The 20303-nt window shown below is 38.8% G+C and overlaps 1 protein-coding gene across 1 annotated transcript; it reads right to left on the bottom strand.

Moving 5' to 3' along the window:
• Positions 1–1223: 1223 nt before the first annotated feature.
• Positions 1224–19814, bottom strand: HMGCR (3-hydroxy-3-methylglutaryl-CoA reductase). The gene is made up of 20 exons (XM_066180748.1): positions 19754–19814; positions 16328–16523; positions 15874–15985; positions 15236–15323; positions 15063–15147; positions 13430–13535; positions 12360–12466; positions 11874–11990; positions 11221–11372; positions 10176–10420; positions 9860–10032; positions 9216–9410; positions 7958–8116; positions 7602–7759; positions 6333–6438; positions 5234–5404; positions 3480–3620; positions 3218–3376; positions 2631–2785; positions 1224–2479 (listed from the first exon to the last, which is right to left on the bottom strand). The coding sequence occupies exons 2-20, from the start codon at positions 16490–16492 to the stop codon at positions 2425–2427; spliced, it is 2649 nt and encodes an 882-aa protein (XP_066036845.1). The 5' UTR covers positions 16493–16523; positions 19754–19814; the 3' UTR covers positions 1224–2424.
• Between the last annotated feature and the right edge of the window lie 489 nt (positions 19815–20303).

Below are 20303 nucleotides of genomic sequence, written 5' to 3'. Positions count from 1 at the left end.
TGCTGGAGCTGCTCCCTCCTCAGGAAGGTTCAGGAATGCTCAGCTCATGGGCAGGGCCTTGCAACAGCTGGAGGGGCTGCAGTGCTTGCAAGCTGCACAGTGCCAGAACTTCACAGCAGGAAGCAGAAGAGAACTGGTGTGTTACAAATAGATTCAGGACACAGAGGAGAAAGGATGTAAAGAGAGAAGAAAGGTGGTACCAGAGTCAAACACACTATTTTTTTAATGGCTTTTTTTCCCCCCCATAGTGTCTTAAAATATTTGGAAAGTCATTATCAATGGTAAAAGTATCGAAGTCAGGGAAACTCTACAAATTCAGTTCCAGACATGTGGTTTGATTCAGGCCTCAGCAGAAGGTGAGTTCTCCCCCTTGGGCAAACTGCCTAATTAAGCTTTGAGGAGAGTAAATGAGTGCCAAGAGGCTTCTGCAAACAAGGGGAGTTGTTCTGGTGTCACAGCCCTGGCTTTGTTTAGCACTGCTTGCCAGTGTCGCCTAACTCTCTTAATTTAGACTGTCTACATAAATAAGTCACCCTAAAATATCACAATTAAGCCAATGTGTTTTCCATGGTTTTACTGAAACTGAAAAAGTAGTTCTGTACCAAAATGTACACACTTTAGTAATAATACAAAAAGTTAATTCTGCCAGACAGACTGTCAGTTAAATCCACCAAAATGAACACTGAACCACCATTTATTGCCAGACCAGTGTTAAATAAAATCACTGAATGAACATAGAAACAAAGTAATTCCAAATTTCCTTAAATAAAAATAGTAGCGATTAGCAACAATACTGCAGGAAGATAAACATTCATGATATTTGCTTTTTACATGCCATCATAATATGTCTAGCATGTAGTATGTCCTCATGCTTGCACATTACATTTATGAGCTCATTACAATCGATATTTATGTGTAAATGTACTACAAAGCAACCCACCATGATGTATATCAAATCTGCACATTAGAAGAGCACCTCTACTAGTCACCCCTTTAGGAATGATGCTGCAGGAAACCCAGCCCAATCCACTGATTCCCCCCACAAAAAGTCAAACAAGAAAATCCCACACCGACCAAATAAACAAACAAGTCATCAAGCATATTAATAATTTTCCTCCTGTGATTAACTAGGCAGGGCTATGCATTTAGCAGTATTCCCAAAGGTGAATCAAACCAGAATAAACCTGGGTTTTCTTTATTACAGTAAGAACACCTGAGACTGCTTCACTGGTCCAAGTACAGTACTTTATTACAAAAACTGTTTCTTACATTAACAGGTCATTTCATTGAATCCCCTTAATTAGTACTTTTCATTGACAAAAAAGGTAAGATTTCTTCTTAAAATAAATACTCCCCACCTCAAAAAGCAAGTTAAAAAGGAAATGAAAAGAAAAAAAAAATCCCCTCCTTTTTTCTTAAGAACAGTGTGGTTTTCTGGCTTTGTTTTATCTCAGCTTAAACGGTGGATAAACACCTATTCTTGGAGAGTAAGTGCCAAACACCTTATAAAAAATCCCCAACGTAAGGTACACAATGTGTATGTATATTCCTAAAGAGACTCCTTGTTAAGTAAGTGTAAACATCTGTTCTTGACTCTTGTTTGAATGCACTCCTATCAAATAACGTTTGAGAAACTACGTTTACTTTAATACCTGTCTGACACATAGCTGTTTTGAAGTTACCATTTCATTTTTTCTACAAAGTAACAAAACAGTTGAAGACACTGTTCTTCCTACTTCAGTACAGATTATATTTAACAGTTCAGAACTTTACTGATCACAAGTTTTACATAAAGGAATAACCTAAATCGTGGAGTTAAACACTGAACACTGCTTAGCTGAAGCAGCAGCAAATTAAGTACCATCTATAGACAGATATTTCTATTGAATTAATATTGTTCAATTAAACTGTCTGATAGCCTAAGACCTGTTTTACATGTGAGCAAATTAAAACTGGGAGTTCACAGAAAGTGATTGGGCTTGCCATCACTTTAAAAAACATGCTTGTCTAACCAGAAAATAAAAATGGCAAGGACCAGTGCATTCAATCCAAGTTTACACCAACTTTTTTTGTTTTGTTAATTTAAACATACAAAGTACATTACATTACTTTCCAGTTTAGTAGTTACCAGGACCTTGTTAGGTGAAATAATCTCAACCTGTAAAAACGTAAGCCTGACTCTTTAGAAAATTATGTGTAAGAGTAAGAATTTGAAAGCCATATTCAAGATGTCTGACAGCACTTCTTTCACAGTCTCTAACCACTGAAGAAGGTCAAGCATAACTAATCTCAAGTCTTGATCTCTTAGTTGCTCTTACACAGACATCATTGAGTTGAAGGCGATCTTTATTCTAAACTTCATAGATTTTGGTTTTTTTTCCTTGTGCACCTGGTCAATTCTTCACTTCAAAGCCATTTTAGTACTCAAGCTGCCTTTTTAGTGCAGGTTCCTTGAAGATCCTGTAGATTTATCTTTGACCTAATAAAACAGCAAGAAAACTACATTAGGTAGTTAAAATGTTACACTGCTCTTATGTGTTGCAATTAGTCACATAATCATTACTGACTTTCCTGTACTTGTGAGAGGATCATAATAGCAGAGAAATACACAAATTTTTGCCATTTTTTACCTGTTGTGGATCATGTGGCTTTTGACTAGATGCCCTGCAGCAAGAGCAGCCATTAGTGATAATTCCCCTGCCATCACTGTAGCACAAACAATTTTGGCAAGCTGACGGGCATTTTCACCAGGGTTATCTTGGCTTGCACCTTGAACCCCTAACATCTGGAGAAAAATAAAAGGTAGTGTTACCCTATGAAATCTAAGTCAATTTATTATATATTTAGTATTAAAAGTAAGTATTTCCAAATCACATCCAATCAATGAGTCTCTTTAATATTGTAAATGTCTTTAAGCTTTAGAAACTGGATATATGAAAACAATTCATTAGACATTTTTCCTACTAAAGAATTATTATTTCTATTCCCACAGCTTTGCCTGAAAGCCCCTTATTGCAAAATTGTGATAATTTGGAGGGGTTTACATTCTCCATTCCAAGGGAAGCTCCAGTTTTCCCTGGCTGTTTTTCCAAACCAAGACAGATTTCTAACATTTTCACTTAAAACATACTGTGTTTCAGGCAGCCCCATTCCAACAATATTGCTTGCACACCACGTGAAAACAACCTTTAATTTAAGAAGGATTTCAGAACTCTACCTGCAAACAGGCCTGCTGTGGGAGAAGGTTGGTGCCTCCTCCAACAGTCCCTATTTCTATGGAAGGCATGGTGCAGCTGATGTACAGGTCCTCGTTGGTGGGACCAGTTCTCTCCATCAAGGTGATGCAGTTGGAGCTGCCCACGTTCTGAGCAGCATCCTTTAGATCAAGGAGGAGAAACAACAACCCAGACATGTCAATCAGTGCTGGATTAGGAATTACTGAAGTAAAGACAACGTGAACTGGTGTAAAACAAACCCACCTGGCCACAGGCGATGTAGATTGCTGTCACAATGTTTGCTGCATGAGCGTTGTAGCCACCTATGCTACCAGCCATGGCAGAGCCCACCAGATTCTTGTTAATGTTGACTTCAACCAGATCTTCTGTAGTTGTTTTCAATACCTGGAAAAAGTGACAGATACACTTTTACCACCCCTTTCCTCTGGCAGGAGTAGAAATACTCTGTTTATGGTTATTTACCCCTTGTTTGCTCCTATATGGAATTTGACTCAGTCGTTGCCCTAGACACCTTTTATTTCTGTTCCAAAGAAGAATTTCAAATGTAGGATGTCCAAGTAACAATGGAATACTCAGGGCAAAGGGTTTGGACTTGCCCAGGCCTTTGAGAAAAGCTCACAGCTGGGTAGTCCATTTCAAAGTCTCCCTTACATTCAGAATGGAACAAGCAAAATCATCTTGGCAGAAATATCCCATTAATTTACCTTGACATGATTGTAACGTTCCTGTCAAGTTGTTCCAGACACTAAACTTCCCAAATTTGTTTTGCATACCAATATGGAGCCAAACTGAAAAGTTCCAACACAAACCACTGTGCTACACAGGTAAATAAATACTGTGCACAGTAATATAAAAGAAAGTGGCACATTTATACTATACTGACTGTATCTTGAAACTTTCAAGTAAGAGATTTATACTGAATTTAATATAAAAATGATCAAAGCTGGTCAAAAGAGATAGTTGTCCAGCAAAATTTAAGATATTCCTGTACAGCAGGAAGAGTGATTGTTTACAGACATCTGCACCAAGTCTGCAACACTGACAAAAATGTAACATTTATGCATTAATAGTTCAATATAAGTAAATGTACTGACATACAGGGATGGGGTTTGAGGAAAACCTTCCCAAATTTACCTAAAGATTATCAATGCCCATTCTGAAAGGACTACCTCCCAATAACTACCCTGGAATGAAATCCTGAGGTTACAGTAGATATTGCCAGTGAGACAGCTACAAAATGCCAACAATTTGAAAAACAGTAAACTACCCCAGAAGACATGAACTGTCAATGTATAAATCCATTCTGCACATACTGTTAGAATCCTGTGTCCAACTCTGTACCCAAAATTTTAGAAATGCTGGAATTGTAGAAGATGCAGAGATAAGGATGTTCAAAGACATACTAGAAGTCTGTTTACTCATTGCTGATAGAGAAACTGGTACTTTTCAGTCTGAAAATGAGTTTAGCTGGGAAGGTGGAAGGACTGCTGTAAAATCTTGAGCAGTAGAGTGAAGATACAAGTCTTAAGGATCTCTCCCAGTGTAAAACTGGGGCATCATCAAATGGAATAAACAAAAAGGTAGTTCTCACACTAGGAGAAGCTGGACTGTGGAATACTGCCCAGAATACTAGTTCTAGAAGTTTACATAGTTTCTCAGAAGGGACTGGACAAATCACTAGGGGAAACGACAGACAAAACACCATATGTAAACATCTGTCAAAAAGTGGCATAATTTTTCAAAGGTTAACCATGAAAATCCTAATGCCTTCAACTAGATACGCATCATGAAACATATGCACGTTATTTCACACTAACACAATGAAAAAGAAGTTTTCTACTGACTCAGAGAAACGGTACTTCCTACAGAAGTACCTGAAAAGAAGGTAAGAACTATCCTTACCTGGAAAACAACTTTCAGTTCATACTTATGATATAAAGTAAGCATCAGTTTGGCAAAATGTATGTATTTTTATAAACAAGAGAGCAGACACTTACTTCTCTAACAACCTTAGCTGGAATGACTGCTTCACAGACAACAGACTTTCCTCTTCCTTCTATCCAGTTTATAGCGGCAGGTTTTTTGTCTGTACAGTAGTTACCACTGATAGCTATAACTTGAAGGTCAGGAAACTCTTCATTCAGCCTTGCCAGTGCTTTTTCAGTACCCTGTTAGAGAGAAACAGGTAATAGGCTAAGTTTATCATTATGGGTGTAAAACAAGCTGGAACAGTGGAACAGTATTCTAATCAGATAATTAGTTACAGTGGAAGAAAAGAACACAGTATCATGAATAAACAAGAAACAGGAGGGAAAACCCCCAAACAATTATGACTATCTTTTTTCTAACTACTTTGGGAATTATGCTGGGGAATAACTGATTTTTCCCAGTACACACGGACTCCCTGGATCCATTCTAGGTACATGGATATAAGGTTACCATACTGAAAATACAACAGGAACGAAGTGAAACTTTACAGGCATGGAATGAATTAATTTCAGATGTTGGGGAAAGAGTTTCTCTACACCAGGAAATCAGACTAGAAAATCTGCTATATTAGGACTTGTCTATTATCAGATCCACTTTTACAATGGTTCTGACTATTTATTCTATATGAAGTTTAAGTCTATTCATTTCCTACAGTGTAAGGCATCCCAGCAATCTAAGGATCACATCTCAAGTTCTTCCACATGTTTGCATAAAAACAAACATAACTAGAGAACACCTCTCTGCTCCCACTCCTAATTCTTTAATTACTAGAAGTGATAGACACAGTAACAGAATAATTACTGCTAGATAAAATCTTTTGGCTCAAAGCAACACTGCAATCAGCTTAGCTTCTCCTATTATCAAAAATACTTTCTTTAAATAATTACTAAAGATACAAAATAAAAAAACTACTTTTTTCTTGCATCATTCTCTTCCTATTCTTGTCTACAGTTGACAAAATCAAACATTTTTATTATTCTGTGCCACGAGCACTGTGCCTTATCTTTCTGTCTTTCAGATGTCAGGCAGTCACAGGTTATAAGGCTATCTTTATTTTTAAAAAGAAACACTCATTTTTAAAAAATACTTAAGAGGACTGGTCCTTACTTTTGAAATCATGTTCATTCCCATGGCATCCCCTGTTCCAGACTGAAAACGGATATAAAGGTTACGACCAGCCAAACTGATGAGAAGTTTCTGTAGGCGGGCAAACCTGCAAGAAAATTTAACTCTTAAAATCCTCACAGAAAAATTAGCTTTAAGCGGCAAAATGACAGTAAATCTTTGCAAATTGCGCTGCTAAATACAGAATCACAGATTCCTTTACAAATCCTTTGGAAAAGGCCTGTAAGACCAACGAGCCCAGTCTTTGACAGACAATCACCTCTTCAACAGGACCACTGCACCAAGTGCTACATCCAGTAATTTCCTGAACACTTCCAGGGATGGTGTTTTCTTGAGTAAGTACTTTAAAAATGTTCACTGTGAAAGTGTTCACTGCCTTTTTCTATCCCTGGGCTTCAAGAAATAAAATATCCTGAACTGCTAACATAAATTTTGTTCATTTGTATTCCTTGAAACATCTCACTACCAGATATAAAATATTAATGAGGCCTTTGGAAAACCTGATATAAGTTTTACAGCAAGGCAGAAAGCATGGTATCCTCAACAGTGCAAGTTGCACAAGTCACTCAAAACGCAGAAAATACTGCATTTAAAAAGCACCATGAGCTCATTCTGGCCAAAACACAGATGTATCTTTGGCTGACACCTGTTAAGAAACACAATAGGTAAGGAAATCTCTCTCTGAATTATCCTAAAGCAAGAAGGTAAGCATAAGCCCTAAAGAAAACTCTAGGGCTTGAAATGGACTTATTCTCAGCACTGTTTTACCTTTTTAAAGCATTTCAGTTATAGCATTAGTTTACCTTGTATTCTCAAAACCTCACAGATTAATTATTAATATTAATAATATCGTCTGAAAGGCTAAAGACCAAACTTGGAGTTTTTTTTTCTCCATAGTAACTATAGTTACAGTTACTTTGCCTAGTAAAAATAGAAAAAAAGTCTGTAGGATTTCTTAAAATAAGGTCCTAGACAAATTAATATTCTATTAATTGTTATGCAATGCGTACTAATTTATTGTTAATACACAGTAGTTTACCATTATCAGTGAAAAATGTTTATTGCTAGCCTTGGTATGGAGCCAGAGTGACTTTTGTCCTCTTAGATACTCTAACATGGGATAGCCAAAACAAAGGTGTAATTTCCTCTATTGCAGTACTCCAAAAAAAAAAAAAAAAACAACTGGGATCATTCTACCATGCACTGAAGTCTTATGTCTGGAAATGCAGCTGGAACAGCCATTGTACTAACCTACTTGTGCTGTCAAAAGCTTCCTTCATTATTTTAAAACCTTCAGGGCTTTCAAGCCAGACTTTCACCTCTGCAGCCTGGCAAGCAGTGGGCAACCTTACAACAGGTCCTCGAGTCATCCCATCTGCCAGAATGCGGCTACTTGCTCCTCCACCAAGCTGCAAACCAGAGCAGAAGGGGAACAAAGTGAGATTACTGAAATCTGAGTTTCAAGAAGTCAAAAATATGCATTCTATAAATCTGAATATGTTTAGGTTTATGCGTATTTTTATGCATTATATTTTTATGTGTTTATTTATATTATGTGTTTATAATATAGGAAGTTTTTTAAGCTTTTCAAGTCACACAATACTTACACATATTGCTCTACATCCTCTGTTTGTGCTTGCTACAAGACATCCTTCTGTTGTTGCCATTGGCACCTGAAACTCTTTCTTGTCCAAAACCAGTGGTCCTGCTACGCCTACAGGAATAGGCATATATCCAATCACGTTTTCACAGCAAGCTCCCATTACCTGACAGAAATAATACAAAACAATCACTAAGGTTACACTCCAGTGGTACAGCACAGCATGCTACATACTACACCGATGACTACATACTACACCTAAGACTACACCAAGGCATCTGAGTAAAACACACAAATTTACCCATAAAGCAGCTCATTGCCACGTCAAAAAGTTAACAGCTACAGCTATCAACAGTTAACACTATTCAACACTAGGCAGATGCATTGAACCCTGTACAGTACTGTTACTTAAATAACCCTAAATTTTTAAAATTAATTTTAAGTAATTTTGAATTTTAACTTGAGCTCAAGGTAGTATTATCATCCAGTTGAAATGTGGCTCAGTATTAGTAGAACTCTGCATTTCTTAGATAAGTCAGCTGCATACTTTGATAAGAAATATTTTTTGGCTAACTTACAAAATTCACACACTGCCCTAGGTTTAATAACATCAAGAGCAATTGAAGGTGGTGCCTTATGTTTGCCTTTTATTTTTTTCCTTCTACATGAGTTTTGACCAAGCTCATTGTTAACTCACATACATGACCATGGATTTATTTCACAGAACCAAAGACTTGTTTTGGTCGGAAGTGACCATAAAGTCCATCTAGTTCCAAAGCACCTGCCAAAGACAGGGACTCCTTTCACTGGACCAGGTTACTCAGAGCCCCATCCAGTCTGGCCTTGAACACTGCCTTGACTGGGGCATCCATATCTTCTCTGGGACACCCGTTCCAGTGTCTCACCATGCTCACAGTGAAGAATTTCTTCCTAACATCTAAATCTGCCCTTCTCCACCTGAAGGCTGTTCCCCCTTGCCCTTTCACTATATGTCCTTGTGCAGAGTCCCTCTCCTGCTCTCTTGTAGGCATTCTTCAGGTACTGGAAAGTCCTGTAAGTTCTTCCCAAAGCTTCCTCTTCCAGGATGAAAAACCCCAACTCTATTAGCCTGTCCTCTCGGGTGAGGTATTCCAACTCCCTGATCAACTTAGTGGCCTCCTCCGGACTCCTTCCAACAAGTCTATATTTTTCTTCTTCATGTGTCTGGAAAATAGCTTTACAGAAAGTTCTGCTGGTCTATTTACACAAGAATAATTTGTACTTACCAAAGAATAATTATAATTCCTATAAGGAAGATACTGCAAAGATGAAGGTTCAGGAAGTTTCTTAGATAACATCTGTCTGCGAATGGATACACCTCGCTCCTGGGTTTCCATCAGGGTTTCCAGTTTGTAGGCAGGAATATGCTTAGCATTAACTAAGCTGATCACCTCAGCATCAGTAAGAAATTTTGCTCCTTCCTGGAAACATAAGGGATGGAGAGAGAAAATACAGACCCTCCTGGTGAAAATCCTTTCTAATATTTCCAAAAGAAAAAGAGGAACAACTTTACTTTGCTAAAGGAGTCAACTGCCAACATCAGGTTTTATCGCAGGCCAACATGTGATCAAAAACTTTCATGATCAGGCACCCACTTGTATGTGTACATGATGAAGCTCCAAAGACTTAGTATGTTATGAATGATGAAGCTGATCCCTCCTCCCACCCCTCTCAATTGACTTGGGAAGCAAGTCATTAAAGGGTTTTGTTTAAGTCACGACCTCTGCACCCCTTCATGTTATTAAAGCCACCTAATTTTCTGAAGAATGATATTACAGCCAATGGGATTATCTAAAAGCTGGGAAAAGAACTCTAACTCTTAAATTGGATGTTGCAGTAGAGGTTGAATAAAGAAATTATTTTCCCATACCTGGGCATTTCCAAGTATACGAACACATTCCTCAATAGAACGTGGCTCCTTAGGTAACTCAATCTCTTCCTCTTTTCCACTGAGAGATGAAGAAGTTTCCACAGGGCTGGAATTGCCAACCACAAATGTAGCCTTGGTTGATGACTCTGCTAATACAGGTTTTATGACTTCAGCTGCACAAAGAGAATCAAAATGGACCCTGGGTTACAAAACCCTGAAGTTTTGATACCAAACGTAATATGCTACCAAAGATTGCATAATTTGTTCCAAATACTCATTAATGGGTCTAGACTTTAAAACTAAAAAAACTACCTACCACTTTCATCTTTGGGAATGAAAGCTTCTTCTGCTGTGTTAGATTTCTGATTGTTTTTCAGAAGTCCAGCCTGCTTCCTGCAACAATTTTCAGGGACCTTTTTCTGTACCATCACAGGAGAAGTTATGGGATTCTTCAGTGAGAGGGTAGATTCAGTCTCTGCTTGCTCAAAGAAAATGTATTTGACAGCAAGGAGAAGGGCTAATCCAAGTGTGATTACTTGCTCAATGTCCATACTGGCCATTCTAAAAAAGATCAAAAAGTAAATATTCAGTATCTACAATTTGTTGCTTACAACAGCATTCTGACATTTTTCGCTTCAAAAAGGGTAATAATTCCATCATCACTTTTAGTTACAGAAATTCCAGTCAAAAGATATTTTCTACCAGGACAATGAAGTATGCTAGGCTACAGTGGAAAAATCATTCTTCATACTATTATCAACACAAAAATCTTCAGATGTCATTAAAGAATTACCTAAATCCGGCTAAAAAGCAGCCCCAGTAGGAAAAATATTCACTGATAGCTGCATCAAACTGATTTGACCCCTGTACCCCAACGACAAGACAGAAAGTTTCATTTATCATCCTCTACCAACTATGACTATAATGCAAGATAGTAAAAGGGGACAAAGAACACCCTGCCTAAACCACAAAGTTCTGAGAAATAACATGAAATGAACAAAAGGCCATAGTATAAAATGGGTTTAGCACTTAGGTATAAACAGGCAGAACCTCTGTGTAAGTAATTACTCCAGTGCAGTCTTACAATTATTTCCCAGTATGCTACAGAAGATGCAAGTGGGAAAAGACAATGTTTTGATGCATACAGGACAGCTAGCTCTTGATCATGTTCTTGACTACTTCAAAGGTTTGGGCAAATGGCATAATATTGATATTTCTCCTGAAATGTCACCTCTGGTTCCAGGAAGTCCTACTGCGGTCAGACCTGCAAGTCTACAAGTATTGTGATCTAGGACAACAAGCTTCTAGCTGGGCAGCAGCGGAAATACAGCACAGTCACACATTTCTGTGAAGCCACCCACCGAGAAAGGTAGAACTGCCAGAGTGAAACATTGGGTTCAATTCTCTTCGGGGCATTCTCATCCAATCCCACTGAATTTTCAGCAGTACTGTTTTGAGCAGCTGGTTCTGCTATCCAACGACTGTGGGCATGAACAAGAACCAAACCCAGCGACTGTATCAAAAACACAAAACAAGGATTAATTTTTGAAACGTAGTAACTTGGTATCTAACCTACTAAGAGTAAATCTTGTCCTCTTTTCATTTGGGGTTTTTTGCTATTTTTCCCCCCCCCATGCTTTCCAGGCCTCTGAAGTCTAAAAGCTGATTTTCCACACCTCTAACACCCTTTATGGCCTACTTGTGATGCTGTTATATAGTAGCTTTGGATGTGTCCCACCCACACTTTGCTCAAGAAATAAGCAAAGGGAGCTGAGGGTACTGCAGGGTTAAGAGGGAGAGAATTAGTACACACGAAAGAGTGCTGACTGCTTGGCACAGAAACGGCACAGGCAGGAAAATGACAGGTGAAAGTACAGGGGAAGTTAATTAAAACCTACCACTGTAAGTCCAACTAATGGGCTGCAGAATACAAGTCTATAGGAAACAAAAGCTTGATTTTTGCAGCAGGACACCTCACTGATTGCATAACAACGGGTGAAAAAGAGCCACAAACCATAATCATTTTGACCCTCTGTGTTACAGGATTTGGTTTATTCTCTTCTTCTTCCAGAACACGAGCAAAATGACTAAGCTGCCATATGGGGCGCCCTTCACGACTCTCTCTTGAAAGCTGCAAAAAATAAAAAAAGAAAAAGCCTTAAAAATAGGTCATATATAGCACCTATTAGATGAACCAAGAAATAAGATTCCACATTGCATTTTAATTTGATCATTGAGAAATTACCAAGTCTCTAGTTAGACTTTCAGTTGTGAAAAACCCTGGACAGACAGTAAGTTACAGTATCATCTGTTTACTCTGCTTTAGATCAGAACTGCTACTGAGTGTGACTCATTTGCAGTGATATTCACAAGTTACTGTCACCAGTTTACTTTGAAAAGAAGATGAACATGCAGACATGTAACTCCATGACGAAAAGTATAGCCTACAGAAACACAGGGCTGAACACTAAACTTGAGGCTGTCTTGAAGTTGGTCTTACCTCCAATACCAAGGACACACAAGCTGGGAAGAAGGTCATGAAGACAAAGTAGTTGGCAAGAACAGACATACAGCCAAAGCAGCACATAATTTCAAGCTGCCGTACACCTAAACAAAAAGACAGTTTTTATATTTGAATATGCAATTAGCTATAGTTGAAGAAGTGCTGCAGAACTAAGAAAGAAATCATTAAACTGGCTTTGCAGATTACAGAAGGAACTATTGAGATTAATATAAAACAAGGATCTTAAGCCCTACTCATCATGCACTGGCTTATTCTAAGTACAGTATGTATTTATGTATTGACAGAAAAGTATTTTAAGGTATAATTCTAAATGAATACGAGTAAAGTTCACTAAGATTTTAAAACTTCACAATGAAAGCTTGAAACTCCTTACTTATTTGAGCAAAAAAAAAATTAGCCAACATTAGGTACTGAACTCCCTTTTCAAAGATGGGATGCTCAGGCAAGAAGTAACAGTATACACCCCTGCCTACTCCTTCATAAGTATCCAGAAAAAGCCATGTTAGCCATCTTGCACATGCATTACACAACTGCCTTAGTAAGGATTAAAGAGCTAACAGTATAAATTGTTTAAAAAGAACTATATGCAACACCAAACTAAGCTTTTGGCCCTAAGATATACAAAAGAAAACAGCTTATTAATACACAATACCCTGAAAGAACCAAAATAATTTGAAGAGCAAGTGCTCTGCACACCTTAATATCAAATGCTGTTAAGGTATGCAATATAGTTGGAAAAAAACCCAAACCAAATTTTATGAAAGCAGCTGCACAGAAGTTCATTCCTACTACACAATGCTCAAAGAAAGCCATTACTTGTATTTCAAACTTTGGTTCAACGTGTATGTAGTATTCATATTTGCAAGAAACCAGTAAAATAAGTAAAATAACCAGTAAAGTGAGCTAATTAGGAGATAGATAAATAAACAGAGTAAGTCACTCCACTCTCATGAGTAACACCTATTATTTGAAACTCCCCATATCCTAATGTCTCTCAGAAAGCCTTTTTAACTGGAAATATTTAGACCTTGGACTGTATGGCTCACCTGACATGGTACCAACACCGATTACAAGACATTCCACAAGTGCATCCAGGGTAAAGGTAGGACCTAATATTGCCATCCCACGTGAAATATTTTCTCTTACTTCATCCTAAGAAGAAAAATTTCCATCCATTAACATGAAGACAAAAACCAAATTAAGTTAGACATAACATGACTAGTAAACAGACTAGTATTATGGTGGTAAGGCCTTGTAAAACATTTTTTGGAAATGAACTATTATGAGAAAGCATACAGAGAATGTATTGTTTTCTCTAACTTATTACACTTTCACAGTCTATTGACACAAAATTATTTCATTTTGATTAATTTCTCTACCTTTGCCTCATCAGTACTGTAAGTTCCTACAACACTGATGGGCAGAGACACTAATTACAATCAATTCAAAAGAACAACACTTCTAAATCTGAAGACATGAAATAGAAGGCACTTATGTAATTTCAAAATTTCTTAAAATCACATATCTGTACTCCAATTACTATTATTTTAGTGTTTTATATTTAACTCTGTAGATGCAGCTGATAGAAGAGAGGTCACAAAAGGCCCTAAAACTTTCTGCTGGGGAAAAATGGATTTCCTCCAGAAAGAAGGCACGATAAACTCTAGAGAGTTTGTAACTGTTTTCCTGGTGATGGTATTTTTAGGACAGAAGAGGGAAAAAACCTGTAGAGGAAACCTATTTGTAAAATATTTTCTTGAAAATTAGTAAAAAAATACTGTTCTTGCAGTTATTGTAAAATAATACAGAATACATTATATTGCATATGTAGAGACTGTACAGTGTAACATACACAAATTAAAATAGAATAGGTAATATTCTGTCACAATTAGTATGCACAAATGCCATGTACATTATTTTGTAAGTACAATTTAATACCAGTTAATATACTTTTATTTCATAATTTGGACTATTAGCAAACAAACATTACCAGGTACAACTGGCAATCAGTATTGATTACCAATACAATCTGTCCTGATAATCTCTTATGGTGTTATGTTAAATGCATTAGAGCATGGATGTTCCTGTCTGCACATATGCTACATTCATTCTGCTAACATTTGGCCTAGAAACATGCTTTTTTCAGGAGTAACACTGTAACATTTCATGAGTCTTTATATACTGTTCCTGAGTCCTAGAAATTAACTTTTTTTTGGTCAATAACCACTTTAAGGAAGACTTTGCCTAGGAATTCAAACCACCTTGGAAGAGCTGTAAGCATTGCTGGTTTAAAGTTCCAATAAAATGAAGTCACGCTCATACATGCAATTAACAACGCACATGGCTGTGCACACTAGTCTTACCATATTACTATTCACTTGAACACTGATCTGCCTTGAAGACAAGAGAACAAAGAATCTGGATATAATCTGATCCTTTAGTTATTTATGTATCCCCAAGACAGTATTTGCCTGTATGTCTCTCCACTTGGATTACTCATATAATTATAAAATTGTCTTGAAAGGGGCCTTAAAGCTCACCTGGGTTCTAATTCCCTGCCATAGGACAATGTTCAATTCTGAACATCAAATTAAAAATCTCCATTGCACGACAAACAAACAAAAAACCCAAAGTAAAACACCAAACAACCAAAAAGCCCTCACAAATAACTCTCCTGACCTGTGAGTTGGAACTGAGAGCAAATTTGGCTAAAGCACTTGCTCTTGATAAATCGATCAGAAGCAGGAAGAATGGCAAAGCTTCACTGAAAAAAAAAATAAGACGTATGTTAAAATTCAAGGTTTACGGTACAGGAAAAAAAATGTAAGCGTGAAATCCAGTATAACACTTACTTTAAACCTGTCAGTTCTTTATCCAAGAAGTGAATTACCACTGTACTAAATACAAAACTTGAGAAGATTGTGAAGAGGCCAGCAATACCTTAAAAAACAAGGGAATGAGAAATTTTTTGTTTATATATATTGGAAGAGGAAAAGAAAAAAGAAAAAAAAATCAAAATGCCCCTGCTTTTAGATCAATCATGACAAATGAACGAGAATCCCTGTCTCATTGCATTAATAGCCGTTGAGATTAATTACAAACTGAAGTAGATGCTGGTTTTATAGATATTAAAATCTAAAACTTATAACACATTCAAAGTAAGACTCAGAAATAAAAGTCATAAATCTCATTTTATTTTAAGTAAAATTAAAACTGGCTTAAACAGCTCTATAATTTTAAGTATTTCACACAATATACAGTTATGTCAAGAATGACATTTTCAGGATTTATATAATCCTACACAACCTTTCACTAAAAAAAATAACACTTTGATACATGTAGAACATTTTTTCTGCTACGGTGAAAATCATTAAAATAATACTGTTGTGAACATAGGGATTAAAGGGTTAGTATTTGTTACTAATTTAGGTAAACCACCCCTCCCAACAAATAAAACATACACAGCAAATACAAAAATTAGATACAATACCTAAAATGTATTTTGATCCAAGCTGCCTTAGGTTCTGAAACTGGAAATATATGTAAAGAATTGCTATGCAGCGTGTGATTGTCAGGATGATGATGTCACTGCTCAGAACATCCTGTATGAAATACAAAGCAATTTAGTTATCTTTTATACTAAGGAATACCTTGTTAAGTTTCAGTGATTAAAAAATCTATTGTGAATCTGCATTAAAAGTGAAGTTCCAGAATAAAATAATTATCACTGCCAGTCTTGCCTTAAAAACTAAAATACTAAAAGGCTTAGTCATTAGTGCATCACTGTTTGCATACAGCTTTAACATCCAAAATGTGAAAAGAAGGCATGAAGAAGCTTCTGCATGCACTTTACTCCTAATACATCACAGTTCGATCACATTCTACAGAAAACCCTGGATCTACTGACTAACACCAAGTACTATCAAATTAATTTAAACCCTTACTTCTTCAAGTTTGGGGCACTCATAATTCCAGCCACAGATCTTGTCATTCCCAGTGAACATCTTCATAGACATCATGCAGATAGTGAGAGTCACTGTTCCCACAATGACTTCCCATGGATGTGAGGCCACAAAAAGGCCATGCATTCGGAAGAGTCTGGACAACATTTTTAAGGCTGGTTTTCCACACTTAGCAAACCTGCAACAAAGGAATATTTTATGTAAGTACAAGACAAGGTGAAAAAAGACAGAGCTCTACACTTCCGTGCAAGACATCCTTCAGGAAATAAAAGGAAAACCACTCAAGTCAGAGATGAGTAAGGAAACTTTACCTTTCCATCAGTCTTCCATGTAAAACACATCTATTTCTAATACCACAAAATACAGTATTATCTGCTCCTGTCTTCTCAACCTTTTTTTTTTTTTCATAATTCCCATCTCCCTGGTTTCTTCACGGTCTTTGCCACTGGGATTAGGTCATCCATTAGAGCATGGTGCTAATAATGCCAAGGCTGAGGGTTTAATCCCAATATAGACCATTCACTCAACAGCTGAACTCAATGACGTTTGTGGGTCCCTTCAAATCAGAAGATTCTGTGATTTCAACAGTAAGGCCTCACTACTCTCACAGGATCCCTCAAAATCTTCCTATCATATAATTTTCATATTGCTTTGACTCAAAATTCTTGTTTTTATCATCTATGTAAGCACTCACCAAATTCTGGTATTTCTCTGTACTCATTCTTTCTGTCAAAAATACTGATGAGCTACAAAAATTATCAATTAACCGTCACTGGTAATGCTCAACAGCAGGAATTGCAATGTTATATTCCTGACTGTGTCTTCTCTACGTTCTGTTCAATATTATTCTGTGATACAAATTAATTACATTCAAAAATACTCCTTCTTCATCTGAAGCATGCCACAATATTGTGGCAATCCTCTTCTACCCTTTACCGTTCTCTGGTTACTGGTGCATTTCATCGTCCCTTTGCTTCCAACAGATAACAAACATCCACTAGAAATTTTCACAGCTGCCTTTCACATAACTAACAACATGAATGTTCAACACATCCTTCAGACCTCATCCTGGTCTATCTGCTCTGTGTTGTACCTTTCTACAAGTTTATTAAAGACCTTTACTTATGTTTTATGGCATAGAAGCAAAACACCTTAACATTCTCTCTTACATACGTTAGTAACTGGACTTTCTTTTCCCCACTGCACAAAAACAACAGCTCACAAAACATACTGTAAAGTTCAAATAACACTTAACAGCCTGGCTAAAAGGGACAATCTGTAATTTAAACACAGCAACCTAGCACTGCAAGATTTCCACGGAGGCCTGAGGGCTCTACAGACCACTGCTCCAAAGTGGACCAAAAAAATCCCTTTGTGTTGTCCTAAACGCAACAATCCATCCATAGGGCTTCTGGTAGTACTTCTTTTGCTTGCACATCAAAAGTGAAGCTGAAATTCAGTGGAGAAAACAATAAACAGGGTACAAAATCTATCTACCTAAGTGTTCCCAAAGATACCAAAATCATCTTAGTTTCCTACCAACACCAACCTGAATCACATGAGCACCAACAGCAATTATTTATTTTTCTTTATCCTTCCACAGTGAAGGTCTGGCAGGATATTTGTGGCTCATGGTGCCAAACTGGGAAAATAACTGAGAAGATTGCCTTCCTTATGAACAAATTATTTCATTTCCTGACTGAATGCTTTTTAAAAATAAAATTAAAAACCAACCCCCTCCTTTTAAAGCTGATATCCCTCCTTTTTCCCTATATCATATAATCTTCATTCTGTTCTGTAAATTTATGTTCTTGCAAAGCTGTTCCACACTGATATTATAATTCCTCCTCAGCACAATGGAAGTTATCTTTTAATTAGGAAAACTAAAGTAAAACCCAGACAGAAGAATACCTGTGCTGAAGATTTTGAAACAACACAAAAAATAGAAAAGGCATTGCAACAGCCTCTGAAAATACAAATAATTTTGAATACCACTCTATTTGAGGAAAATCTTAAGTAGAAGTTATGACATGATTTTATAGAGTTCCACCAGTCCTGAAACTAGTAATACTGCTAATACAACCATTTCAGCAAGTTCGAATGATTATCTGACAATCAAAAAAGCAATTAGGAGGGCTAGAAAGATTTCAAAATCTTTTATTGAGAATTTTTTCCTATTTTTAAGCAAAAATGGTAAAAGTAAAATGGCTTCATATAATCAACTGGGGGGAGGAAATGCATTAATTCATTTATTAAAATAATGATCCATAGAATTTTGTATTATTAACAGCTGCTATCCTAAAATACAGGATGCCTCATCACTCATCTTGGGGTTAACTGAGTGATACTACGTCCTAACCTAAAAGGATTCTTTAAAGTTTTTTGTTTAACCTGCCCAAAGTGCAGAATGCTTTTTGCTATGCAGTTGACTCTTCTAGAAAATATTGATGATTCCACACACTGATTCTGCATTAGAGGGCTGTGAAAAAAAATCAGTGCATAACATCAGTAGATATTTCTGTTTAAAATATTTATACACACACACACTGACGAGTAACTTGGAATTATCAAAACATAATATTAAATATAAAGCTAAAATTTAACCTTTATATAATTCTGTTGAGTTTCAAAATGGTGGTTCAAAAGGGATGCTTTATAAATCCTGCTTGCCTTTGTTTTCATTCAAAAATTTCTACGAGACTAGAAAATAAAGCAATCCATTTTGGGAATCAAAACAATGCAAAGTACGAAAAAAACCCAAATGTGACCCCCTCAAAAATTAACCAGGGTGTAAAAAGCAAACTAGACCGGTTGTACGTAATCCTTTAGGGCAATTACCACCCACGTAACAGTACGACTTGCCTCTTAAATTCTTAAGGTTTGTTACAGAGCTCTCACTAACCTCAGAGCAATTCCCTGCCACACCATCTATTAGAGCAGCACTGATTTCCCATCCCCTGCCTTCTGACTCAGCAATACCTACAGGAATCAAGCGGCAATTACAGCCGGACGAAAACCCGTGCGGGGCTCACCCGGAGCGCACACGGCAGCGCGGAGATCCCGACACCCCGCCAGGACGGCGTTTCTTATCAAAGAGGGGGACCCACCGCACACAGGCCCCTCGCCGCAGCCCCCGCCACAAGCACGGCGGGCTCAGCCCCGCAGCCCGCGGGCAGCACGGCGGCGCCCGGGAGGTAACGGGACAGCGACACGGGCATCCCCCGCAGGCCGCCCAGGGCGGCGGTGAGGCGGGGCGGCCGCCACTCCCTACGCGCGGCGATGGCGCCGCCGCCTTTCCGAACCGGTACTCGGCACCGGGAGCTCGGTAACACGCCCGGGTGATACCAGTCGCACGCCCTACCCAACGCCCCCCCCCGCACATCCGCAGCCCCGCCGGTCCCCGCTCACCGCCGCGCTCCAGCCGCACTCCCCGCTCGCTCCCGCCGCGCCCCGAACTGCACCGGCGGCGCCGCTCCGCTCCGCCCCGCGCCCCGCCCCGCCGCGCCGCGCAAGGACACGCCGGCGCCGCCATCGCCCGATCGCGCGGCCAATGGCGAGCGCGCGCCACGCCCCGCCCGCGCGCGTCACCCGCAGAGTCGCCGCGGCAACGGCCCGGCGAGCGCCGCGCGGCCCCACGCGCCATCAGGAGCCATCGCGCCACGGGCCGCCCGCCAATGGGGCGCCGCGCTCCCGGCTTCGCGGCCTCTGATTGGGCGGCCGTCCGCCTCCTTTGCATGCGCTGATGGAGCGCTGCCGCCACCTCCCGGGCCCGCCCCGGGCCGCGCTGAGGGCGCGCCGGCTCTCGGGCTGCGGATGGGGCTGGGGATGGGGCTCGGCGATGGGGCTTGGGGCCACGGCTGGGTCACGGGCTGGGCCTGGGGCGAACTCCTCGGCGCGTCAATGCCGCCCGGTGATACCGCGCTTTGCCGAGGCGTTAAAAGCGTGGAAATGCCCGGCA

This window comes from Chamaea fasciata, unplaced genomic scaffold, assembly GCF_029207755.1.
Source record: "Chamaea fasciata isolate MVZ Bird 193981 ecotype frontalis unplaced genomic scaffold, bChaFas1.0.hap1 SCAF_4, whole genome shotgun sequence".
In the NCBI taxonomy this organism is placed as follows: Eukaryota; Metazoa; Chordata; class Aves; order Passeriformes; family Sylviidae; genus Chamaea; species Chamaea fasciata.
Note: the sequence above shows the minus strand (reverse complement) of the source record. Positions and strands in the feature narration are given on the sequence as shown.

Coding starts and splice junctions, on each gene's coding strand:
- HMGCR (XM_066180748.1), bottom strand. CDS start 16,492: ATGTTGTCCAGACTCTTCCGAATGCATGGCCTTTTTGTGGCCTCACAT. Junction 11,373..11,873: donor AGAGGGTCAAAATGATTATG/GTTTGTGGCTCT, acceptor TTTTTGATACAG/TCGCTGGGTTTGGTTCTTGT. Junction 8,117..9,215: donor GGAATTATAATTATTCTTTG/GTAAGTACAAAT, acceptor TATTTCTGTCAG/GTAATGGGAGCTTGCTGTGA.